A 27636-nucleotide genomic window follows, 5' to 3' on the forward strand; every position below is an offset into this window, starting at 1 on the left:
AGTTGCCCTGACACACCATCCCTAAGAAAATTGAAGGTGGTTGCCAATACTAATTTTAAAATTACCTAGTCTGTAATGGCGGAGTTTGGGAAGCTCTGGGCTAAGCTATTGACCCAGTGTCAAATTCAACTATAAGAAGGGTACAATTAAAAAAGAAAGAAAAGCTTCAAACATCTATACTGCAGCAGCATAGCGTCCTTTTAAAAGTACTGCAGTAGACTTATCACTCAACATATTCCCTTTGGATTCAATTTTCTGTTTGAGTTAAAAGTCATTGAAGTTCACTCAACATATCTACACTAGTAACACAACTGTCGGCAGTGACTGTAGGTTATTTCAGGTGCTAAACTGCTACTAGCGTTAAAAAAAGAAAAACATATAGGAGAGAAAATTATATAGGATGTTTGTTTCTTCTAGTCCAAAATGTAAGTCTACAGAAGAACAAGGAGCTCTTTTATAACAATTTTAATCTATAACCAAAACCAGTTCCACGTGCAGCAGCTTTTTGCCATGTGGGGTAAAATTTTCCTGTCACTGTAAATGGGATGAGGCAAACTACAAAAACCTCAAACCATTATTTTCAGTGAATGGTATAGGGCATGCACTAACCTTGGAATTTGGCAAGTACATTTAATACCTAGTACTTGCCCAATGATTTCATTTATATAGTTTGAAAATAACTTAAACCATTTTCCTTCTGTGACCTGCATTCCCACTAATATATTTGCAGGACGTTCATACATCACCTTTCCCACAGAACTAAATGATCAGTTTTGGATGTTCAGGTACAAAAAACCTACAGGTAAATAGCATGCCAGCCATTTCTCCCTCACTTACCCTTTTTAGGTCTCTCCCCACCCTAAACTACAGCTTCTGTAACGTGAGAGGGAGAAGAGATTCAGCATGCAGAATACTTCAAATGAAAAAATAAATAAAATGACCTCATGTAGCTATTCTACAGCTTCAGATAAAGCATTTTATTAAACATGAATATATTCTTATTTTATCACAACGCATGGGGGTGTTTTTGCATTTGAATAGAGTCCCAGCAAAACCAATCTAAATGTGGTGTGAAACAGGTACAATTCCCACATTATCATGTTTTATAATTAGTGCTCAAGCTAGGAAAATTTAGCATTTACTCTAAAATTAAGTGACAAATACATCATTTTCCATTAAATGCCGCATGACATTCTAAAATGACCATGTGAAACGTTCTTTAGCTTTAAACCACCAACAGGTCATGTGTTCTGAACTTCTTTAATCCAATTTACAGGGCCAGAATTTACCACACCTGTTGCCACACAAAAATCCTGAAAACATGACCTGCTTGGGGTACTTGAGGATATTTTAAAAACCATTGTCATCTTAACACAGAAGTTTGCCTAAAATGTGCCAATTTGAACCACTTCAGTATTCAAAAGGAAACTGCAAGTCTAACATGCATCTTACAAAAGTGCTTGAAATCCAAGTTTAAGAGCAAATAGAGACATCAGAACTTTAGAATAACAAAACGGTCATTGCGCATGGTATTTTAAGATGGACGACAAATCACTATTTTTGACCAGACTGCATTTAAAGTCTCTTTAGCACTAATTAATGTGGTTTTCAGTTATCTACTAATCCATATTTTGAGGTCCTGAACACAAAGACAAAGGCTTATACAGGGAACATTAAGTTACCACTTCTCTAAATGGAGAATATAAATGCGATTTCAAAGCTCTGCCATATTATGAGAACATTTCTGAATTGAATTGGCAGATATTACATCATGCTCTTTAATGCTGAGAAATGGTCTTTACCCATACAATGCTCCTTTCACATTGTCATGTTGGTTAGGGACCATCTACAGCCACTGATCACACATCTGAGCAGAGCTCCAGAAGAACCTTGAATAACAAGACTCACACCTGTAGTTGTCTCTATATTTGAAAGTAAATTAAGTCATACAATTCACCACCCTTATTCTCTGTAAAGGGACACAATGGCAATGGGTTTCTTCATCACAAGGTCAGCCCACCCCCACCTCTATCCTAACAAATAAATTCCTGCAAGATGGAACTCACCAGTACACTAGGAATTTAGACATTCCACTTCCCATCTTGGCATTAAAATAGAAGGATATATCCATGTTTAAAAAAAAAAAAAAAAAAGCCAAATTATATATACTTAAAACCTGAGACAGGCACTGATGAATTCCTGCTCTTAGGGGCAAACTGAACGTGGTTTTCAAAAACAAGTATGCAGGTATTAAAACAAAAAAAAAAAAAAAAGGGGGAAAGGAAGAAGAGGAGGGCAGCACCAAATGGCGTCCCACTAAAGCACACATTCCTTTAACGTTTGTCTTTGTAATCTTGGTTCGTTTTTTTAGTACAATAAGCCTCAATGTTCAACAGTAGGCTTTGGAGAATGTAATATTCCAGCAAAGAGTCCAAGACATGATCCACTTGGCAGGGCACTGAAATTGACAACACTACTTGAAAACTACATCACAGCAGCCAGAATTATGTGTTGTTTTGTGGGGTTGTTATATTGTTTTATCCTTCGAGTTCAAGTAGCGCACAATGTTGGACTGCTGAACTCATGCACACAGCTACCAAAATGGAATGTGGGGAGGGGGAAATATGCTATGCACATTGGTTTGAGAAATGATCGGGAAAATCAAGACCTAAAGGGTGATATATCAATGCTATTATTCATAAAAACCTTGTTTAGTAATAAAAAAAATTGCTTTGTTTAAATATGAATATTATAGTCTGCTTCTCATGGTTAGGAAAGAAGTCTTTGTATTTGTTTTTTCGCTTCCGAAAAGCAGATTGCTTCTACTACAACTCCATGTCCTGGGCTTCATCTTCCGAGAAGTCAGACATTGAGCTTTCAGACGAGCTGTCTCCTGTGCGCTCCTCCTGTTCTTTAAGCGCCTCTTCTGTTGCATATTTCTGGATATATTCTAGAGAAGATAAACATGGACTTTAAACTATGATAAATAGTGAAGATTACATTTAATATTTTATTATAGTTTGAGAATTAGGCAGATACAAAAGAATAAAAGTGCACAGGAGAAAAAAAAAAATACAATACCAAAAAACCTGACCGCTTGCTGGGCAAAAACAAGGATAAAGGGATTCTATCCTAGAGGCATTTAACATGTAATTAAGCCCTGCGACACTTGTCATGTTAGTCTAGAGAGGCAGAGGGAAGAATAGGGGAGCAAACAATTTTCAAACACATTGAAATCCAGAAGCCCTACTTAATAATTGACTATCATAGAGGATAAAATTAGAATTTCTTCGTGAAACACTTCACCAGTGTGATAGCCTGCTGTCAGAGCTGAACAGGATTTTCAAAACTGTTCCTTGACATTCATCTTAGTGAATTTGTTCTCAGAAGTGTCACAATGGGTACACATGGAGTGGCCAAAGCAAAACTTATAGTGTCAGCAGTTAGAATGCCGACTTCATCATGTCGTCACTGATGAAATGTTGAATGCCAACACTGTCAATAGGCGGAGAAGCAGCTGTTCTGGCAGTGAATACCCTAACCCAGAGGCTAATGTTCAGACTTTAGTCGCATGAAGCAGCTAATGTTGAAAAACTGCTGATGCGTTGGTAAGTACGCATAATAAGTTTGCAAAATGTGTACTTGTCAAGTGAAATGCTGTCAGTCGACATAACAATGTCATCAGCTAGCAAGTTGACATTTGCGGACACTCATGTCGACAGTACATTGTGACCGTTGACATACTGACATTCCAAACTTCACAACACTAGGAAACTGCTATATTATGCTAATGCAATTTCACAACTATTTTATAGCTGCTAAAGTTCTGTTTCATTTACAGCACCCTTCACATCACTACTCCAATCTATATGCATTTTCTAAATCCAGGCTTCTTTCTGCCAAGTACATAAGCACCCACTCCTACTTCCATATATTACTTCTCTCATGTTCTAGCTATACTATGAAAGGAATACACTTGTGCTGTCGACAGTCCATAAGTTGACAAACTAAATGTGGACGGGAGAATGCTGACATGATTGTAATGTTAAATAAAGCATTGTAATTGTGTTGGCATTAGAACTTTTGAAAAGGATTCTTTACAATTTTGTCTAAAGTTCTAATGCCAACACAGTTAAAATGTTTTAACATTAGCAGTGTCGCAGTGTTCTCCCCCCAATTTTTTTTTAAGCTGGAGAGGGATGGAGGTGTCCAAACTCAAATATAAATGACAGTATAAAAATACAGCTGTCCAGCATTTATGGATTTCACACAAAAGAAGCCAGTATTTACCAAGCAAGCAAAAAGAAGAAAATAAAAGGCATTTGCACCCTTTACAGTGCAGCATGGTTTGTCCAGGTGCAAAGATACTTTATTTTTTTTTTTTACATTGTTAACACGGGGAAGATTCTGAGTTGGGTGCACCCTTTTCTTATATATACAACATATTACAGGTTCATTTAGTATTATTTAATTCCCAACAATTTACACACTTGCAAAAGGGACAAGTGCATGTTTTATGCAACAAACCAGTCTCTCTTTTCCATTTCACCCATGCAAACAGGCTTTTCATTATAGTTTAACATTTTTTCTTTATTTTATACAATGCGTAGCTGGTTTAGTCTCCCAATGGTAAAACCCTGAAGATAACAGCTTTATAAAATGAAACCATTACAATGGAGTAAATAACTACAGTTTTCAGAGGCCTCTAGGCTCCTCCTCCTGTGTTATTCAGCCATGAATTAGCAAGTCAACTCCAATGCACTCTGGTGCACTAAGCCATAATGTAGGTACTTCATAATAGCTATTTTTTATTGTAGGAGGAGTTTACACAAGACATGCAATGGATATCTAATATACCTGTCCCATGAAAATATATTAGCCTTCTATGTCAAGAAACTGTTCTTTGAAACATAACACAAACTACTTTACCCAAAATTAATTTTTATTCAGATATCCATAACTCAAGTATGTAATGACAACAGTCTAAAGTACCATTATCAATGTTTTTTTGGTCAACTGTGTGGTTTCCCTTAACCAAACTATGTGTAACCAATGCCTGACTCCACAAGATGCCAGAATTTCCATAATCAAATTTTGATGTTGCCCACAATATACACAACAAGGAAAACTCACTTTCAAGCAATGTAAACTCACCTTTAATTTTCTGTTTGTACTCCTCTGGTCGATGTAGATACATAGCTGCAGCATCTCCATTAAGTGGATCTATTGGGTTTGGGTAAGCCAGCAGCTGGGGCAGAAACGACTCAAATATATTGGTAAGATCTGCAAGAAAATGGTTTTGCATGTTAGTTTTGTACTAAAGACATTGATATTGGTCACTCTCACTATAAAGTAAAAGAAAGAAAAGTGGGTCAGTATGATTGATTGCACTTATGACAATTATTTTGTATGGATTAGTAAATGTACACTTGTTTTGTTCAATTACATTTATTTTATCTTCAGATTATTAATACAAGTGAAATATGAACAAAAGAATACTTGAAGAGTGAAAAACTATATAGGCCCATTCCGTGAAAAGCGGAATTCCGCAAATAAGTATCGCCGATTGCGACTTTTAGCCAGGCGGAAACTGATCTCCATATTCAATTGCAAACACTTTTCGTGTACGCGAAAACGCAATGTAATAGGCGAAAAAGATTTGCCTATGAATAGCAGGAAAAAAGTGCAAAATAGCTATTTTGGGGTGCAAAGGTGGAGAAAGCACTCAGTATCCTTGGGGAAGCCCCACAAAAGGATAACTGCGTCAAAAAACCCTTAAAAAAGCGAGGAACACCCAAAAAGGCACTTTGAATGTAAGCTCTCACGAGCAGGGCCCTCTTCCCTCATGTGCTTTTCCTTTCTTTACTTACAGTATATTGATATCTACTCTATACTCCTTACAACAGCACCTAACCCTTGCATTTTGCCATCCTGTTACTGTTGCAGTAATGTTTATATAACATGTGCCGCTCCTGCAAGGTCTTGAACAGAACAAGAAAACAGTGACTTACAGTAGAACTGTTTATGTACTCTTTTATGTACTTTGTAAGGTGCTGCGGAACCCTTGTGGTGCCATATAAATAAAGGATAACAACTTTGAAAAATGGGGCAAAAGTGCAAAGTGGGGTAACAAACTTAAAAAGTAGCAAAAGAGACTTTTGGGGGGTCTGCAAGTATGAGCAAGGTGTTTTTGATTGCAGGTGTTTGCTGAAGGTGCGTTTTTTACGTTTCTTATAACTTTACTTTAGCGACTTTAAAATATGCTTGCACCAATTTTCTAGTACCCCAAATTTGACAGGACTACTTATTTTCTATAAAGAAATACTGCTTTATGCTATTCACCACTTGTGCAAAGACGCAAAATAGTGACAAGTGTGCGAACTTAAGTACCTCAAAATGTTTCATTAGGGCTAAATCAGGCATCGATACCCAATTTTTGTCAGTATCAAATATGTTTATTTTCGGGGACTGCCCCAAAGTTGTTCCTACCTCCCGATTTATTTTTTGTTAAATTATGTTTATTTAGAAGATTTTTTTCTCAAAACAAGAGAAAGAAAAAAACTATTTAAAAAACAAAACAAAACAAAAAGAAACACCTCCCATTAAAGCCCTAGAGTCATAAGCAGAGAGAAACTAAAATATCAACATAAGATAAAATATATTCAACCATTACTTTGGAAAAAATTTCAAAATAAACTCAGAATATCACAATATATTATGCCGTCCCGATGGGTCCCTGCCTGTAAGCATCCGAGGCCTCATCCTATCTGAGAGACCCAGGCCAAAAATACATACATTTTGTAAACAAATGGGAAATACTACCTCCCGTTCTATTGATACAATTGGTGACTCGGACCTAAAACGCTTGGACAGCACGGCATTCCTAGAGGTGCCAAAATGAGCACTGTGGGGTAAAACATTTAGGACATCTGTCAGAAGCTCCAGTCCCAAATCTACTCAGAAGTGAAGGGGCAAGATAAACCCTATGTAATATGAATAACTGAATCGGTTAATATCGCACTGCAGAGGTGGCAGACACAGGGCTACTCCGCATCAAAGACCACTCCGCGTCCTCCAGAGGGCCCAAATCCTGCACCCACTTAAGTCTAAGTGGTGTAAGGGCATCATCTGATTTAATAGTAAGAAGATGGGAATGAATTCTAGCCTACCTCCTGATTTTATATTTATAGACACCTTGGCCGAGAAGTAATAGGGTGAGTTTTCTCCTAGCGAGACCAACTCTGACCTTCTCGCAGCACATTTAAATGTCAGAGTTTGTCTCACAACTAGCAAATGTAATAGTCTGCAAACTTGTGAGTTCGAGGCTATTACATTATGAAAGCGAGTTTTCTCCTATGAAAACTTGAACCTTGCATTACAAGCAGGGCCGCCATCAGGGGGGGGGGGGGGGGGGGGGGACTGCCAGGACTAGAGTCCTGGGCCCAGACTCTGGCAGAAGGGAAGGGGGCCCCGCACCTGCTCCTCCCACCGCTGTACATGCATAGCCCGCAGTGATTGAACTACCCACTCCAACAAGGGACAGATTCCTTTTCAATCCACGATCGCAATGGGGGCGGAGCCAATGTAACAAGCCCCACCCCATACACCCACGAATCGAGTCATTGTGGAGGGGGCGTAGCCTAATGATGCAAGGTGCAAGGGGCCAGCTGCTGTTGCATCAGAGGAAGTATGTATGTCTATGTGTTAGTGTGTATGTGTTATTATAATATACTGTATATATGTGTATGAATGTTAGTGTATATAAGTGTGTTAGTGTGGATATGTGTATGTTAGTGTGTATATACTGTAGGTTTGTTTGGATAGATATATCTATTTGCTATATACTGTAAGTTTGTGTGATATATATTGTGATATAGTCGGGCTAGGGGGTCCCTTCTCCTGGGGTAGATTGACACCTCACACACAGCAGCCAGGAAACACACAAATCCAGGGTTTTCATGCAAGCTGGTCGGAACCAGTTTTATTGTGCAATATAAACACAATAAACAAAAAAATAAATCCTAGCCCGTCTGGGCACTAACTAGACAGGTTATTCCCTCTCTACAAGTGGCAGGGCCTACTGCCTTACACTTTCAAATATCACAGTGTCTCTGAACAAACCTCAGTGTGTTCTCCCCAGGGTATGTGAGACACTGAACCAAAACCTAACAGCTTATCTGAGCCACTTCCAGGTGCAACTACTAATCAGCCTGCTCTCAGACTGAAAGGCCCAACACCTGGAATGGCCTGTGGCTGGAGCCCTCCCTTCTCTTCTCACATCCACACCCCTAGGACCCATTATCCGGCTTTTACCAAAAGCCGGCACTTCTGGTCTGTTTGGCATAACAGACTTTCCCTGGTGTTTTTAAAACACATATGATAGGATTCTAGGACACACATATGCCATCCCAGACTTCTCCAGTGCTTCTATCACAAAAACATATACAGTACCAGTAAAAAGTTTGGACACACCTTCTCATTCAATGTTTTTTGTTTATTTAAATTATTTTCAACATAGTAGATTAATACTGAAGACATCAAAACTATGAAACACCACCTATGGAATTATGTTGTAAACAAAAGAGTGTTAAACAAATCAAATAGGTTTTAAATTTCTCAAAGTAGCCCCCTTTTACTTGGATGACAGCTTTGCACACTCTTGGCATTCTCTCAATCAGCTTCGTGATTTAGTCTCCTAGAATGGTTTTGAATTAACAGGTGTGCCTTGTCAAGAGTCAATCTGTGGAATTACTTGCCTTCTTAATGTGTTTGAGACCATCAGTTGTGTTGTGCAGAGGTAGGGTTAGTACACAGTGGACACCACTATTTGACTACTGAGTTGAGTGGTTGGTGCCATAATATGGATCACAACAGTAAAGAGAAACGACAGTCCATCATTACTTTAAGACATGAAGGTCAGTCGATACGGAACAATTCAAGAGCTTTGAATGTATCCTCAAGTGCAGTTGCAAAATCCATCAAACGCTATGATGAAACTGGCTCTCATGAGGACCGCCCCAGGAAAGGAAGACCAAGAGTTACCTCTGCTGCAGAGGATAAGTTCATTAGAGTTACCCGCCTCAGAAACAGCTACTTAACAGCACCTCAGATTAGAGACCACATAAAGTCTTCAGAGTTCAAGTAGCAGACAAATCTCAACATCAACTGTTCAGAGGAGACTGCATGAATCAGGCCTTCATGGTTGTATTGCTGCGAAGAAGCCACTACTGAGGATGAACGAGAAAAGAATTGTTTGGGCCAAGAAACACAAGGAATGGACATTAGACCAGTGGAAATCTGAACTTTGGTCTGATGAGTCCAAATTTGAGATTTTTGGTTTCAACCGCCGTGTCTTTTTGAGACGCAGAGAAGGTGAGCAGATGGTTTCTGCGTGTGTGGTTCCCACTGTGAAGCATGGAGGAGGTGTGATGGTGCTTTGCTGGTGACACTATTGGTGATTTATTTAAAATTCAAGGCACACAACCAGCATGCCTTCCACAGCATTCTGCAGCGCCATGCCATCCCATCTGGTTTGCGCTTACTGGGACCATCATTTGTTTTTCAACAAGACAATGACCCCAAACACACCTCTAGGCTATGTATGGGCTACCTGACCAGGAAGGGAAGTGATGGGAGCGCTGCGTCAGATGACCTGGGCTCCAATCACTCAACCTAAACCCAATTGAGCTGGTTTGGGATGAGTTGGACCGCAGAGTGAAGGAAAAGCAGCCAACAAGTGCTCAGCACCTCTGGGAACTCCTTCAAGACTGTTGGAAAACCATTCCAGGAGACTACCTCATGAAGCCGATTGAGAGAATGCCAAGAGTGTGCAAAGCTGTCATCCAAGCAAAGGGGGGCTACTTTGAGGAATCAAAAAAAATCAATATATGTGTTATGTTGTAAACAAAAAAGTGTTTAAAATATAATTCCATGTGTTCTTTCATAGTTTTTATGTCTTCAGTATTAATCTACTATGTTGAAAATAATTTAAACAAAAACCACTGAATGAGAAGGTGCCCAAACTTTTGACTGGTACTTTATGTACATATGGGTATGAAATAAATGTTATAATATATATCTATCTAGCTCTATCTATATCTATATCACACATTACACACACACATTGTATAGGTGTGTATTTAATAAACACACGCGCACACACGTATAATATATAATTTATATTCGACCCCCCCGAAAATCCTGCGTTTGCCCCATTTTTTTTTTCTTTGACACGCAGCTGGACGGAGGAGCAGCCACGGGGCGCAAGGAGCAGCGCCAGCCAGAAGGAAGGAGCATTCTTCAAGATAAGGTAAGTCATGACTCACGAGACTTAGCAGTAGCGCGGGAAGGGGCCTATTTTATCAGTCCCGGCCCCACAATTTCTGATGGCAGCCCTGATTACAAGGTCCAAGTTATACTGAAGCCTTCACAGATCAGTGAAGGCTTTGGTGTTACAAAAAAAAAGTGGGATTCCCCCCTAAAAGCATAACCAGCCCTGGGCTCTGTTGAGCCTGTCCTGGTTCTTAAAATACATGGGGAAAAAAATACAGGGGACATAATGAGTAGGTGTTCCATGTATTTTCTGTAACCAGCACCAGACTCTTTCATGTATAAAGATTGGTACTAATTTCTCTATTAAGTCTATCCGGTTCTAGTCACTTGGTATTACTGCTGTTAAACATACATTGTATCCAATTTTTACACTGTGTAGTTGAGCAAGTCAGTACCTAAATGCTGTATTGCTACAGATCAATCAGATAATGCTCAAAAAGTTGTTAAGTAAATTGGATTTTCAACAGTTTATATTAAGCAAATAGGTGTTGTGTGGCACTATGTATTTATTATAAACATCTTTTAACTGTATGACTTACATTTGTTAGATGAACAGAACCACAGTTTAATTACTCGCATTAGCATGGATGTTCCTTATACATAATGGTGGTCCTAATACTCATAAATTAACCTATAACCTATTCTGTCGCCAAATGGTTTATGTTCAACCATCTGTCTGGAAAAACTGGTAATATATGGGAGCAAACAATAGAAATTTGATCCCAAACACTGGAAAATGAACCAGATTTTCCTTCCCACTAGACAGTTCTCTATAGGTGTGTATGCAGCCTTACTCTCAAATCTTAAGCTGGGTACACACTAGGGGCGGAATTCAATTGATTCCAGCCCCTATCGCGCCTGACTGAGCTATTCAATTCTTGCTCCTGTCGGGCACGATCAGCTGCTAGCGCTACATTTCAGCTCGCAGCCCCTGGGGGATGAGAGCTGAAATGTGCGAAAAGTGACATGTTTGGGCGCCCAATCACTTTTCGCAATCGCGCCCAGCACTTTGGTCGGGTTTAGCTACTTTACGCAGCTATACCCGACCACTTTGGGCGCTATCAGCACGAAAATCTAGAACAATTGCATAGCGGCCCGCGATCTCCTATCACTTTAGACGGGAGATGCGGGCCGCAAAAACATTTGAATTCCGCCCTAGATGTCTAGTGTGCCAGACATCTTCAGCGACGGAACTCGGTATCGGCAAGTGTATACACAATTGCCGATGCCGGCAGCAACTGAGAGACGGCCATGTTGCATTCGGCATGTAAGTCTGACTGAGGATGTCGCTGATGATGTCGCTGATGATGCACGGGAGCGCGCATAGTCAGCGACATAGCAAGTACACATTAGACTATGTGCCAGATATGTAGCAGACTACATTGTCCAGCATTAGATGCGTTAATAGGAATACTGTACAGGTTGAGTCTCCCATATCCAAAATGCTTGGGACCAAGGGTATTTTGGATATCGGAATATTCCGTATTTTGGAATAATTGCATACCATTTTGAAATGTCTTAGGAAAAGGGCCCAAATCTAAACACAGAATGCATTTATGGTTCATATACACTTTATATACACAAATCCTGAAGGTTTATTTTATACAATATTTTCAATAATTTTGTGGCTCAAACAAAGTTTGTGTAGATACATGAAATTCATTTATATGTCATATACACCTTATACACACAGCCTATAGGTAATTTTATACTTTATTTTTAATAATTTTGTGCCTTAAACAAAGTTTGTGTACATTGAACCATCAAAAATCAAAGGTTTCACTATTTCAGTCATGCTAAAAATATTCCGTATTTCGGAATATTTGGATATGGGAGACTCAACCTGTATTGACCATGTAATAAAAAAAAATAAAAAAAATCATGCCAGATTCAGAGACATCCATACTTTTGGAAAGGGGTTGTTCATTCCTGATTAAACAAAACTGTAGGTCTACAAAAAAAAAAATAAAAAAAAATTCAGCTTTAGCCAGGATATCCCAAATGTGATTGATGTAGCCGGCATCCCTGCGCACACAATGACGGCAGTCAAAATTTCCGGCTCCAGAGTCCGGACGGCTGCGATCCAGACAGTGATTTTAGGGTTAGGCTGCGGGAGGAGAGAGTTAGATTGCGTGGAGGACGACGGTTGGGGTCAGGCGTAGGGAGTTTAGGTTTAGTGTTAGGCTGCTGGAAAGGTGTGTTAGGGGAAGGGTTAGGATCTTATCTGCACGAGTCGGGATTTCCATAGTCAGGATTACGCTGCCGGGATTCTGACTGCCGGCATTGCGTGCACCAGGAGCACGTACCCAATCCATCCCAAATTAAATCTGGTCACCAAAAAGTTATCCATGGACTAGTGTTTAAACTTCTGGGTCCCACAAACACTACCAGCCACAGCTCCTCACTGATGCTGCTCCTGGAATGCTCTCCTTGTTCCTGTTGGCTAGCATATGTATTTTTTAAATATGAGAAAAAAAAAACTGGCGATTCCGGTGAATGAAACCAAGAACTGATCCAATCAATATTCATGAAGAGCCACAAATTTTAATCTCCCACCCAGAAAAACTGTGTGCTTTACTCTGTCAATGTGCCAGGCCAAGGAGTGTTCTCAGTTGGGGTTCCCAGAGGGGTGGACGTCAAAATAACTAAATAAATTAATCTCTCATTTACACATTTGTGAATGTTGGTAGGACTTTCAAACAAGGCAAGTTGTATTTCAGATTTACTGGTTTATTGTGGGGCAAATAGGTAAAGCGCATTAACTGAACATAACTAAAAAGTCTAAAATTTCCTTATGCTTCTACTAGGTTGTACTTTCCAATACCGTAAAATTAGAGATATTTTGAATTAAAATTTAAAATGCAGGGATAAAATAATGCAATAGTGGGAATTAGCAAATAAGTAATCATTTAGTTGTGAATCCCTAAAAACCACATTAAACTGGCTAACACTTGCATTAACACCAGACATGCATGAATGAGCCACAAAAGCCACTTATAAAGGAAAGACTAGATGGGCCAAGTGTCTGCCGTCAAATTCTATGTTCTACAGCATAAAAAAAAACAAAAAAAAAACCGAACATTTCTTAAAGAGCTTTGTGGAATAGGACAACTGGCAGAGAAATGCCCACAATGTGTATTCTATAAAAAACGGATTTCAGACAGTCTGTGGGAATATATATGCCAACTAGCTGACCTCAGATATTTACTATTTACATTTCCTTCATCCCATTTTAATTTATATACCTAGTTCCAGTGATGTGCGGTCAGGTGAGGCAAGTTAGAGCATTTCCGGTCATACTTCGGTATACTCCAAAGTTTGACTATTTAATTTTTTTTTTTCTTATTTTAAGAAATTATAAATTTCTTAATCTAATAGTTTTTATAGTTAAAACTCTGGAGTAAAAAGTGTATAGCAGGTGATTCACTTCCTCCCCTGTCTACCTTTTCTACACATCCCTGATCAAAACACCAAACATCCAGTACTATATACTGCTGCACCTTTGTATAATGCCCACATGAACCCTCGGGTTCATATATGTACTACTGCCTACAAGGTAAAGGAGCATGGTAGTATCTATAAAATTATTATATATATATTTTGAATTGAAGGTGGGTTATACATCTAATGAAAACAGTTCTCAATTAAAGGATTTCTTTGTAAACCACCATGGTGGTTCTCTCCTCAGATGTTAGGATCACCAGGCTGCTGGGTGAGCTCACTCTGGAGCAGGCCACATAGAATTACCCATGTGAGAAGCAGTTCTCCCTCAAATCATTCTCTCCCCCTGGGACTTATTGATGGTCATTGTAAAATAGACCTTGAGAGGGAACTGCAGCCTCTTGAACTCTGATTACTCAGTCATCGAGTCAGGACATTGCACAGGGGGTGGAAACGTTTTACCCTTTTCACCCCCTTAGGATTCGAATTTCGAAAAATCCCTGCTAAGTGGAGTCTTCCAGGATTGTTTTGTTCATGTGCACCTCAGGGTGATCTTACTGGTACCTGGCTCTGTTCATCTCAAAGTTATTTTGTTGGTACATGACCATCGCAGCATGGTGCACCGCGGGACTACTTTGCTGTGGCTGCAGGCAGCATAATCCAATATTCAACTGTGGAGCCACACCAACTGCCAGTCGTATTTGGCAGCACTTGGGGTGGCAGTTGGTGTGGCTCCCCTATTTGAATATTGGGCTGCGCTGCCTGCAGCCACAGCAAAGTAGTCCTGCGGTGCACTGTGCACCACTCGTCCCAGACAATGAGCTTACAGTCCTACAGCACTTAGGCCATGTTGCTTGGTCACCCAATCATTTGGGCTGAGCATTAATGAGTCAGTACAATTGTTTTTATATATTAAGATGGTAGTAATGCTATCAAACAAGCAATACTAGTCAACTTGCAAAATAAAGAAATACTGAAGTATAAAGGTCTACAACTAGAAATTTTCTAATGTATCCTTCAATATAGGCAACTGCATCTAAGATGAAGCAAACTATTCACAGAAGAAAATATTTGCGTAAAAATAAGTTTATAAAATGTTAATTTGGACATTGATACAAGCTATAATGCACATATTTTTTCTTTGTGCTAGGAGTTGCCATACGGTGGGTGCCATTTCGCTTTAATTTTCCATAGCACTAAGGGTTGTATTGTATAATAATGAAGAAAATACACAATGTCCTGGAGTATGAGCTCGAGAAACAGAGGTGCAGTTTTAGGAAGGAAAACCAAAGAGGTCCCTACTTGAGAGCAAACATCCTAGACAGGAGGAGAAGACAAACAGGGTGGCACAAAGTGGGTAGTAGAGATTGTGGCAAGTTTTGGGATAATGTTTGATAGTGTACACGTGTATCTGTAGGTTTCTCCATCTCCACAAACAAATACATAGTGCAGTGTGTGGGGGGGGGTCGAGTGGAGTGTTTTTAGTATTCTGTGTTTCTTTATGACATTATTGTTTGGCAATATACACATACAATTTAAACTCCATAGCAAGCTATGTATAAAAACACTGATCTAATACAGTCTGCAATTCTCTAGATTGCACAATTCCACCAATAAGTAAATCGCCACATTGCTTATATCAAATTGTTCTTTAATACCTGCTGAACACCACTGCCATGTTATTTTAGTAGATAGACTCAAAGCCAGTTAGTTTCTAGGAATGAAACAATCTTCTATAATTCTATATGTAAACAGCCAAACATCAGCCACATATGCCAGTTAACCACTGGCTGTATCTTCATCTTGTGCAGTTATCTATACAAAAACCTTCTTAAATGAGATTATGTGGTATTCATACTTGCCTAAACAATAGGCAGAAAGACAATTGTCCGAATAGTCTCACTACAGCCAGATTAATCCCCAAAACATTAACCCGTGATCATCAATCCATGATTCAAGGTAATAACTGATTTTGTAATACAGTAAAGCTATCCTCTCTCATGTAGAAATGTATTACTCAGCAGTATTAATTAGAATATAAAGCTTACCATAAAGACAATTAAATGTAAAAAAAAAAAAAAAAACACTTAATCATAATGCATTGACCAATATCTATTGCTGTATATTATGTCAGAGTAAGCAATGATACATGTTGCAGTCTATTTAATTTGTACTATAACAGTTTCTGTAACCATTTGATGCAATTTTTGGGTAGTGATATTATATTATAAATATATATAGCTAGGAGGACCATCTATGGCTAAGATGACTATTTTAAACCTAAATGTATGAGAGCTTTGAATTTAAGTAAAGAAATTGTCTACCTTTACGAGTAATATCCATCAGCGGCTCCTGACTTTACTTCGGGCAGTCTACCCGCTGCCCTACAAGCAAAACTTCTGTGTTGCCCCAGCTTTCTGGAGGGCAGACTCATCAATGCAAACTGCCTCCTACGCTGGCACTCAGACAATTGGCGAAATCTAAAACATACAGGCACTTACCACATTGGGACCCATTGGATTCTGGCGGATTTCTTCCCAATTATCTCAAGATTGTCATACTTTCCATGGAATTGCCTGGTTTATATGCCACTTGTGACGCCTTACTAATGCTTTTATCTTTAGATATCTGCTATACATTATCAGTCTGAACCATTTAAGTATACTAACCATCCAACTCCTAACAGTATACCACAGTTGGGAGCTTAACCAAGTGACAATTATTGCATTGTTTTTTTAATTACATTTTTATATTAACTGTACTTATATTGAATTACTAAGGATTTATCAGTGTTACGTTATATTAAAATTATATATAATAGGAGCCTCCAGGTCATTCAAGAGCTCAGAACTGTCTATAAGCAGAACTGCACACAAAACCAGTCAGCTTATTCACTACCTTCACAAATTCCTAACGGAGCTTAACAGAGGCCATTGGAGAGACATGACGATTTCAAGGGGTCTGGATCAGCAGGAGAGTTGACTGACAGAGCTGCTTTTGGGGAGGTAGCACAGTCCTGAACCACTGTGAGTGGTTTGCAGAATTTGGGCGTGGGTGGGAGACCTGTGTCAACCATAGGACAACGTTGCTGACATGCGGGCCATAGTTGAGGTGTATGCCAGGGTGACCGTGGCCCAATTAGAGAAGGAGATGGGCATCTCATCAGGATCCATCCACTTGATACTACACGGAAAGCTTGGCCTGAACAAGGTTTCTGCACACTGTGTGCCCGAGAGCAGAAGGCGGCTCGGGTGACTTGGAGCCGAAACATGCTGGCCAGGTTTGCTGGCTCAAACTCCGTCTGGGAGATCATCAGTGGTGATGAATCCTCTGGATCTACAGTTTCGACCTGGCCCAGTGGGCTCTAGTTGGAGGTGCACCACCACAGAAGTTCCGAAGTGAGCGCAGCATGGCCAAACAGATGGTGGCTATTTTTGTGGCCAAGACTGGTCATGTAGCTACCGTACCACTCATGCAGCAGCGCAGTCACTGGGGACTGGTACGCTAACCAACATCTGCAACAAGTGCTGGAAGCAATTTCCAAGAACGCATGCTCGTGGTGCCCTTCTCCATCGCGCTAAAGCAACTGCCCACAAGTGGTGGATTTTCTAGCCCATTAACACATTCAGGAATTTGGTAATTTGCCGTACAGTGACTGTGTACCCACAAATCAAGCGCAAGATGAGTTATTTGTTTTGAAAACATGCCTGCTTCACCAAGTAGATGGAGCGCATGCAACTTTAAATTTTTTCAAAGTACTCGCCAAAGACATTTAAGCAAGGTTCACTTTGTAACTCTAGTACTTTTTGTACATCCGGACACTTATTGCACACCCCTCATATTACTCATGATTAGAAGAGAAATTTATATTTCTTCGTCTCCCATAGTTACATCAATGACAACTGAGTAAAAGGTAACATCCACTGTATAGTTAGAGGGACTCACCATACAGAGCTGTCCAGGTTTGATTGATGACATCTAGACACACCGTACCTGACCTGCAGAGTGACACGCAAAGCTTTACAATGACGTAACAGATTTAGCAAGCATCCTGCATAAGGTTAACATAACTTGAAGAATTAGAAGCCTCTAAACCTGTATTCTTTTATTTTCCATTTGTAAATACTAGTCAAGTTTGAGGTTTCAAAGTTCCGAACATTATAATTTGAAAGGGGTGGTATATTTTGTCTACTTTCAGAATGTTAACATGGTCAAAATGTCGGCATGCATCATGTAGATACTGATAAAATGTCCACGTTACAATGTCGAGAAACAGTCAGTGGTGTCTAGTGGTGACTTAACTGGTCCGGCAGGTCCAGTAAGGTCTTCTGGGTACTGCAGCGTTGAGTATGCCTAACCCTTAACCCTCCACCTAGCGTCTAACCTTACCTCCTGTAGCCGAATTCTAACTGCCCCTACCCTCCTGTAGCCTAGCCATAAACTCCCCTCCCCTCCTGGAACTCAACACCTAACCCTTTGTTGCCAGTCCATGCAGAATGTCAGCATTTTACATATCATTATTCTGCATATGCTGACATTTTAATAATGTCAAATTGTCATGCCAACATTGTAAATGTCGACCTTGTGTGACAGCATACGAGGTATGACCTCACTGAGGGTATAATCAGGTCATCAAAAGAAAAAAATATGACATAGCAGGCACAGTTCCTCGAGTTGATTCCTAGGCCGCAAACAGGGATAGCATAAAAAGTAATAGTACTTGTTCTGGGCACAATAAGCCATATACAATATTGGAGTATAGTCCCTAAATGAGGGTAGTGTCCAATTCTAACAGATGTTTTGATAGATTAAACTAAAATTTACTAAATAAAATACTTCTGGGAATCATACAAAAGTTTAACGAGACATTTTTACATTATCACAAAATTGCAACCATGCAATTCATAGTATATCTTGATACAACTAATTCCTTTATTATGGCCTCTAATTACACAAATTGCTAACAATATTGCTGAAATATTCTGCTACAGAAGTGGTAGAGAAAAAAATGTATTGCAAATAAAAACAAAAAACACAACTTACGCTTCATCAATATTGGGGTGAAATATTTTGTTCATAAATCCTAAAAATAAAAAAAGGTAAATATGCATTTAAAAAAAAAAAAATCATAAAAATTAAGTTTAGTTATCAATGCAGTTTTGCAACAGTCTTCATATCTTATCAATACTTATATTAAAATTACCATTTAACTGCAATGTATTTAAGAATGTACTGAGCAAGTGAGCAAAGAGTTCACTGGACCTCCGTATGAATAAAGCAGGCTACTGAGTAAAGCAGTTTTTTTCAAATATTGGGATAGTGACTAGCAAAGTTAAGGACCACGTTTGAAGTGAGTTAAAGAAAATAAATGCTGTGCAACAATCCTTCTATTATCTGCCCGCCATTGCCGCAAGGTAAGAACCACCAAGGAATAATACAACCGTAGCGTTGGGAAATAGAGCTGCCAGCACAGAGCACAGCCCAGGAGTCTTTCCACCATTTGCCACACTTGTGAGAAAAGGACCCATTGACTTTGCTACTTCCCATCCGCCAGCAGTCCTTCAAATCTCCTTCCCCCTTTCCCGTCCACTGCCTCTCATGCAGTCCGTATAGTCAGTGCACCCCTGCACTCCATCTGCAGTGTTTTTTACATCCGTCACTTTATCTCTCGTCATTATTCCCTACTCCTTACCTCCATAAGGGGTCTATTTACTAAGCTTTCGGCAGTTAGGAGCCGATTGGCTGATAAAGTTAATGGAGATAAAGCATCAGCCAATCAGCTCCTAACTGCCATCTCACAAGCTGTTTGAAAAATGATAGTTAGGAGCAGATTGGCTGGTACCTTATCTCCATTCACTTAATCTCCATCCAAAGCTTAGTAAATAGACCCCTTAGTCGCTATATTGTTGCACAGCATTTCTTCTCTTCCCTTTTCCTCAGGACTTAAGACATGCATGTTAAACAGTGCTTTGATGGTCATACAATCAATGACTTTAGAGCCACGTTTTCTTCTAATATTCATATTGAAACATCCCATTGTTCAAATACCTCTTTATTAGCACCCTTTGGTTAGCACTTGGGTTCTCTCCTTCACATATGACAACCAAGGAGGACCTCAATGACAAACAAATGCAGTTCTGCCAGACATTAAATTCTACCTATTAAAGGACCATTAATCAGCTTGTTTGCAAGTTTTCAGTTATTACAATGCAAGGGGCAACATATTACCTTCTTCATACAAGTTAAACATTAAGGCACAGTTTTCCCAAACTCTGGCCTCAAGGTACCCCTAACAGTCAATTTTTAAGGATATCCATTCTTAAACAAAGATGATTAAGTTAAACTGACAGGTACTAATCAAGTCACCTGTGCTTATGTATAGATATTCTTAAAACCTGCACTGTTAGGGTACCTTGAGGACAGTGTTTGGGAAACCCTTCATTAAGGGGTTTATTTAATGAAGTGTGATTTGTTGAAATTGCTGGCTTTTGAATTGGGATTAAAAGCAGCAATAGGTTTACAGACAAAATCCAGGGCTTTGGGTTGCGAAATGCAGATTTTCCAATCCAAGTTTTGGTGAAAACTATTGGTTTCAACAAATAGATTTTCATGAAATAAACCATTAAGTCTTGGTTGAATAACACAGGGACAAATTTCTCAAACTAGGATGTTATTTCCATTGACAACTCAACAAAAAAATCTCACTAGTATATTTTAAAATACAATTAAAAATAAACAAGGCCGTAGCTAGTGTAGTGCGACCAGTGCCATGGCACAGGGCTCCGCATGGCAGGGGGCACTGTTTGGGCCTTTCAAGCTTCCTGTATATTATCATTCTCATTTGTACCTTCCTCTTCTTTTATCCAAAGCATCTCCTGGCTGCCCCAGAAGTACCCTTATCTCTTCCCTGGCCCTACCCTATAAAGCCATGGCCCTTTTTCAGGCACACTCTTATGTCCCCATTTGAAAAATTGGCAATGGTCTCTCTGGCACAGGGCACCAAAAAGTCTAGTTATGTCTCTGAAAATAAGAGGTATGGTAGACATACCTAGATAACTCCTTTTCTTCGAGGTCCATAAGGATACCACGGCGATATAATGGTGGGAGACAAGGCACCAAACTGTTAGTTTCAGCTCCCAGGATGCCCTGGGTCCTCCTCCATATATACCCTGCTCCTAGCCATAGGACTTCAGTTTAGTTAACAAGCCTCAAGGCAGGAGAAGGAAAGAGAAGGAAAAGCAATCGTACATCAGAAACACTTACAAAGTGAGAGAATCTGCCCGAAAGAAAAAAAAGTTTTACCCATGCAGCCAGGTGCCCTGTGGACCTCGAAGAATAGGAGTTATCTAGGCAAGTCTACCATAACTGATTTTCTTCTTCAGGGTCCATAGGGATACTATGGGTATGTCCTAAATCAGTTCCCATAGGGTGGGGAATACTACTGAGCAGAAAGGAGAACTCATCGCTCAAAGGAAGCATCCTGAGAGGCAAAAGTATCAAAGGCATAAAACCTAAGAAAAGTGTGGACAGAAGACCACATGGCCCTACAGACAGAGTAGCATGTGCCGTCACAGTGCTTGGGACAGGGAGATCAGCCTGTGTGTACACTCGAGAGATAGTTATGCGTAGCCATCTTGCCAGAGTCTGCTTATTGTTAGAAAATCAGATGCTCTTTTTGTATTATATTTTTTTCACAGTTTCTATGCTTCACAGATATGGAGAGCACCAACTACATCCAGGGAGGCTTCACCTAGAGAAAAATCTGGAGCCTGAAGAGATGGAACTACAATTTCTACATTCACATGAAAACGGGACACTACCTTAGGTGGGAAACCCTCCCTTGTACGTAGAACAGCCTTATCCTCGTGAAAAAGGAAAGATGGGGAGCGGCAAGAAACCGCTGCCAAATCAGAGACTACTTGCAGATGAGATAGCGAGGAGAGAAAACAAAAAAATAAGGGTCTTTGCTGTCAACCATTTCAGAGTCCAAGGGTTCAAATGGGGGAGCTTGTAGCGCCTTCAGAACAAACGACAAATTCCCTGAAAGATGTGTTGACCTGTCACTGCTCCCCATCTGCGAAGACTGCCGTCTGTGGTGAGCAGCACCCAATTTGGAAACCAGAATGAGAGCCCTATTATTCAGATGATCCTCTCTCAGCCACCACAGGAGGGAGTGACGAACCTCTGGAGTAAGAAGGATCCTCTGGGACCTTTTTAGAGGATACTGTATGTTCCACTTGGAGAGAATCAATCTTTGCAGAGGCATGGAGTGGAGCTGAGCATACCCCACCAAGTCGAAGGTGGATACCATTGACCCCAGGACCTACATTGCTAGCAGAATGGATACCCTTCGCATTTGAAACAGCTTGCGTATTCGTAACGCTAGGGCCACAATCTTGTTCTCCGGCAGAAACAGTCTGTGCCCGAGAATCCAGAAGAGCTCCCACATGCACCATCTGCTGTGTTGGAGAAAGTGATGATTTCTTCCAATTGATGACCCAGCTGTGCTTTTGTAAGCAGGCTATGGTCAGCTGAAGATGGTTTTGTAATACAACCAGAGTGTGCCATTATCAGAAGGTCGTCTAGATATGGCAAAATTCTGACTCCCCGACGTCTGAGATAAGCTGTCATGACTGCCATTATTTTGGTAAAAACCGGGGAGCCATAGATAGGCTAAAGGGTAGAGCCCAAAATTGGTAATGCTGCTGAAGGAAAGCAAACCGTAAAAATTGCTGGTGGGATGATATAATAGGGACATGCAGATATGCATCCCCGGCTCCCTTGCCAAAATAATTGACCGGAGTTTTCATACGAAACTTGGGTACATGGATAAATCTGTTGAGGGTCTTCAGATTTAGTATAGGGCGATAAGCCCCATTCAGTTTCTGAACCAGAAATAGATTAGAATAACCACCCCTTCCCTGTTGCAACACAGGGATCGGGACTATTACCCCCGCTTGCAGCAGGGAGTGAAGGGCTTCCTGAAAGGCCAAGGCTTTAAACGCATCTGATGGGGGACCTGTGCAATGAAACTTTTGGGGAGGATGCCTCTTGAAAATGGTGGGCATATCCCTGAGACCACTTCTTGTACCCAGGCATCTGTTTGGTGCCAACAATCTGCAAACTGAAGTCCCCCAGGAGGAGGCCCGCCCCATCAGGCAAAGTGTTTGTTATCCGGCTTAGAAGCTGGATGTCTTACCGGCCTTGACTTCTTAGTTTGTTGCCTTGATATTTTGCGAAAACTAGACGCCTTAGAGGAAGGCTGTTCCATTGCTCGTCCCCGAGAACCGAAGGACTGAAAAGAAACCTGTCTAGACTTTATAGTTGCCGTAGATGGCAGACCTGCTGACTTTGAAGCCACCAGAGTAGCTATTTTAGCCAAGTCTGCTCCAAAAAGTACTCTTCCACAGAAAGGTAAAACCTCTAGCGCACTCTTTGCTCCTGTATCAGCTTTCCAGGATCTTAACCAAAGGGCACTACGTGCCACTATTGAAGCTGCTGATGCTTTAGAAGCTAAAAATTCCAGCATCTACTGCAGCTTCTCCCAATATATGAGAGATATACATCATCTGTTCTCTGGTAGCATTTGGTAAAGAATTTTCCAATGTTCCCATCCATTCTTCAACCGCTTTGGCTACCCAGGCTCCAGCCATAGCTGGACGAGTAACAGCTCCAGATGAAGAAATAATTTTAAGACACACCTCAATCTTTTTATCCGTGGAATCCTTCAGGGAAGATGGCGACTGAATAGGCAATGTATCATTTTTGATTAATGCGTTACATGAGCATCCACAGTAGGAGGTACCTCCCACTTAGCAAATACAGAAGCCAGGAAAGGATACAACGATGTTATTCTCTTATTGACATAAAAAAGTTTGTCAGGGTTACCCTATGCCTCATCCATAAGCTCAGTGAGCTGTTCAGATTCAGGGAATTCCGCTTTGACCACCTTCTGGTGGAGTTTAAACACTGGAGCCTTCTTACTATGAGCTGGTTCATCATCCTGAATGTCTAGGATTGATTTAAACACCTTCACCAAAGGAGGAACATACAATGTGGACAGATGGTCATCCTCCCCAGAGCTAGACCCTGGAGACATACATAATTGGGCATCATCTGAATCCTCGGATGATGCGTCTGAATCCATATGTTGAGCAGACTGATAAAAAGCTAACTTGCGCTTAGGTGTCTGAAGAGTCTATTTACTAAGCTGTGTTAGGAGCTGATTGGCTGGCACCATATCACTCTTCACTCTGTCTCCTAACACTGCTTAGTAAATAGACCCCTCAGTAACTACCGGTCTGCTATCAACATTAGACGGTGCCATACTCTGACTAGAATGGCCATCAACATCCTTCCAGGAAAAATGCATAGTTGGTGCAACCATAGCATGCTGTGGACACCCCATCCAAGGAGGCATAGTGTGAGCAGCCATACGATCCACAAACTGCTTCATTACCTGGGACAAAAGAGGATACCAAAGAGGATACCAGGAACAGGTAAGTTGGACTGGTTAGATGGCCCTTTACGACAGACACACAAACATGTTTTAAGAGGACAAATAAGCCGTACATGATTTACATGAAACCAGCACAGAGGGCTCCCCCTCCTGTATCCCTCTATTTTATTACATGTCCAAAATAAATGCAATAATCACAATGTTATGCGACAGCCTTCACAAAATCTTAATGAATGTGAAGTACTCAGAAAAAGACCTCCACCCAAAGAGGATGGAGAGAAAAACAGTGCTAATTATAATGGAAAGCAGAAATAAAAAACAGCGTCAATATGGCAGCTAGCAAACAGTCACATACAATGCTTATGTAATAAAATTACAATCGACTTTAAATAAACTACACAAACACAAAGGAATGGTAGGATTATAGAGCACTGTATACCTTAACCAAGGGAGAAGTATACAGGGAGACTAACCCAAATGCTCCTGAGTCCAACGGCTACAGGGCGCACTGAGCGTGGACCATGAGAGTCTCATACAGGTGGAAGGTAGGCGGAGCAACCCAGACGTGCAAAATCCTTCGTAAAGACTGCGTCTGGGTAGGAACTGCTGGGGGAGTGCCTACCTCCCCCCAAGGCGGTGTTAACCAGCCGGGTACACTGGCCTCGTGGCAGCAGATGAGTCTGCTGCCGATCCTCGGCGTCAGACGATGAGGCCCCGATGGTGTATTGAGGACGCAGACAGTCCCGGGCCCCTACAGCAGCGGCTTCTGGTGCGTCTGACACCAGAAGCAAGGACTGCCGCACGCGATTCCCCGTAAGTGAGGAATTGTCTTACCCGACATCTCCGTACATCCGGTTGCAGTACAGGTCGCAGCACTGCGGCTAGCAAGCTAAGCCGCAACCTGCCGAAATCACCAGCCCAGTTACTGTGGTGTTGCGGTCCGGCGGAGGTAGATGGAGTCGCAGTATATGCCTCTTATTTCAGACGCTTAGTACTGCCAACCCAAAAACTTAAAATAAAAGCTTAGGACTACCAGAGCAATCCCCTGTTATAAACGCGCGTCTTTAGCCTGCCGCACTAAACAAACAACTGAAGTCCTATGGCTAGGGTATATATGGAGGAGAACCCAAGGCATCCTGGGAGCTGAAGCTTTAACTGTTTGGTGCATGGTCTCCAACCATAATATCCCCATGGTATCCCTGTGGATCCCTATGGACCCTGAAGAAGAAATTACCATATCAAAAGCAAAAATAAATAAACCCAGTTAACTCTAAAGCCGCAGCAGTCAGAGGCAGCTTTATGTAAACTATACAACATAGTGTTCTCCCCGTAAATTTTTTCCAGCCAAGTCGCATCAAAAAGTAGCCGGGTGGGGGCCTTCGCAATTATGCGCGCGCCGGGAAAAGGGGTAACTCCCTTACCAATCCAGCCCGACAGGTCTCAGGCTGCTACCCCACTGGCTCTGTCAAAAGTACCCATTATGCAGTGCCCCCTGTATTTGTGCCCTTTATACGGTGCCCCCCTGTAGTTTTCCCCTTTATGCATTGCACAGTGTAGTTTAGCTTTGCCCTTATGCAGTGCCCCCAGACCAGTCCCTTATGTTGTGCCCCAGGCCTAAATAATGCCCCCAGACTGGCCCCTTATGCAGTGCCCCCAGGTTTAAATAGTGTCCCTTATGCAGTGCCCCAAGGCTTAAATAATGCCCCTTAGGCAGTGCCCCCAGACCCTTCCTGGCCCTGGTCCCAGCCCCAGCCCAGAACTTGCCTTTACTTGCTGGCCGTTCGTGGTCACTCCCATTGCCTCGCGCTGACTGGATCTAACTAGATCCAGCAGGCACGCGGGGCAGGCTCCTCACGTCACGGGTGACGTCATGACGTCACCTGCACAGTGCATCACTGGGAACACTTGCCTCTGAAGCGATCGGGGGCCAGCGTTCCACAGCAGGGGTCGGCGGGGGAAAGTGCTGTGCAGCAGGCTGTTTCTGCAGGGTGATGCGCCCACAGAAAACAGCCTGGGGAGAACACTGAACATACATAATTGTAAACTTCTAAAACATGACTGTTACGTTTTACATAGTTTAGATATTTAAAGTCAACATTTAAAGATGCATAATTGACACACTCAACATCCTGTTAGAATAAGCCAGGAACCAGGGAGCATTACAAACCTATAGAAGGAGATTTGAAAGGATATTTATCTGGAAGGTCCACTCTAACTTTCCACACGCCACCTTCATATGGTGCTGCCATAAAGAAGAAAAAAAAAAAAATAGTGAGTGCTTCTAAGATTAAAATGAAGTGAAAAAAATAAATAAAGGGTTAAAATGCCAAAAACTATTGAAGATAAGAACATTCGCAAGAAAAAAAAAAAAAGTGGATCCAGTTTTAAAAAAAAAAATAAAATAAAATTACTGACAGAACTTCCAGTGGGCAGGCTATTCAGCATGGCTGCCTTCATAGGGGGGAATTCAATTCAACGCGAATTGAAGAGCGCCAGCAGCGAGCTCCCGAAGCTATTCAATTCAGTGCGCTGTGTGGTCGGAGAATGCAGGTTATCGCGCCTTAACACCAGCATTCTCTGACCAAAGTGCCGGGCGCGTGGCTGTGCAGAAAAACAGCTGCGTGCCCGGCACTTTGGTCGGATTTCTCCTCGCATACCCAGGGGGTGCGAGAAGAAATCCTTAGCCCGCCCAAACAGCGCTGTGTATTGAATAGCTTCGGGAGCTCCCTCCAGTCGCTACTCAACATTGCGCTGAATTGAATTCCCCCCATAGATTGTGATTATATACACAATTCCCTATGAACCTCATTCTTATATATAAAAAGAATTGGCCTTTTGGTTATGCATTCGGACACCCCTGCACCAATTGGGATGAAACGTGAGGTCGTCCATTTGTATCCTGTCCAGGTTTTAGAGGAATTAGGGTCCCGGTCGGACCTCTTGGTGTACGCTGGGCAGAAGTTTGATTCGGGGAGCATGTTCTTGACCTTACACTGGATGGATTTGGATGAAAACCACAGAGGGATGACAGTTGGTCTGAAATGCCTAATGGAGTGGTTAGGGTCCCGGTCGGACCTGACGGCGGAGTGCGCCAGACAGATTTTGACCCAGGGAGCCTGTTCTGGACCTTCCACTGGATGGATTTTGACATCACATAAAAAAAAAACAAAAAAAAAAAACTTAACTTGAAGATTTAAACCCGGGCAACGCCAGGAACTTCAACTAGTTAATGAATATCGAGATAATCCGGATCATGTCCCGCGATACATGTTACCACTTATTTAATTTGGCCATCGCCATATTAAGGGGACAATTAGTGCCACCAAAGATCAAATTAACCACTTTCACAGATTATATTTTGCGTTTGTCAAATCTTACTGAATAACTAGACCTCATCTTCACTG

The 27636-nt window shown here is 41.2% G+C and overlaps 1 protein-coding gene across 1 annotated transcript in view; it reads right to left on the bottom strand.

Moving 5' to 3' along the window:
- Nucleotides 1-951: 951 nt before the first annotated feature.
- The window catches only part of UBE2H (ubiquitin conjugating enzyme E2 H), a 65065-nt gene continuing 38380 nt past the window's right edge, over nt 952-27636 (bottom strand). Inside the window, exons 3-7 of the mRNA XM_088468677.1 lie at nt 26400-26474; nt 18817-18856; nt 17719-17771; nt 5155-5283; nt 952-2950 (exon numbers count right to left, since the gene is read on the bottom strand). Coding sequence (XP_088324803.1) covers nt 2826-2950; nt 5155-5283; nt 17719-17771; nt 18817-18856; nt 26400-26474 — 422 coding nt within the window. The 3' untranslated portion in view covers nt 952-2825. The remainder of the gene's footprint in view (nt 2951-5154; nt 5284-17718; nt 17772-18816; nt 18857-26399; nt 26475-27636) is intronic.

Source organism: Taudactylus pleione, unplaced genomic scaffold, assembly GCF_031769625.1.
Source record: "Taudactylus pleione unplaced genomic scaffold, aTauple2 ptg000086l, whole genome shotgun sequence".
NCBI lineage: Eukaryota > Metazoa > Chordata > Amphibia > Anura > Myobatrachidae > Taudactylus > Taudactylus pleione.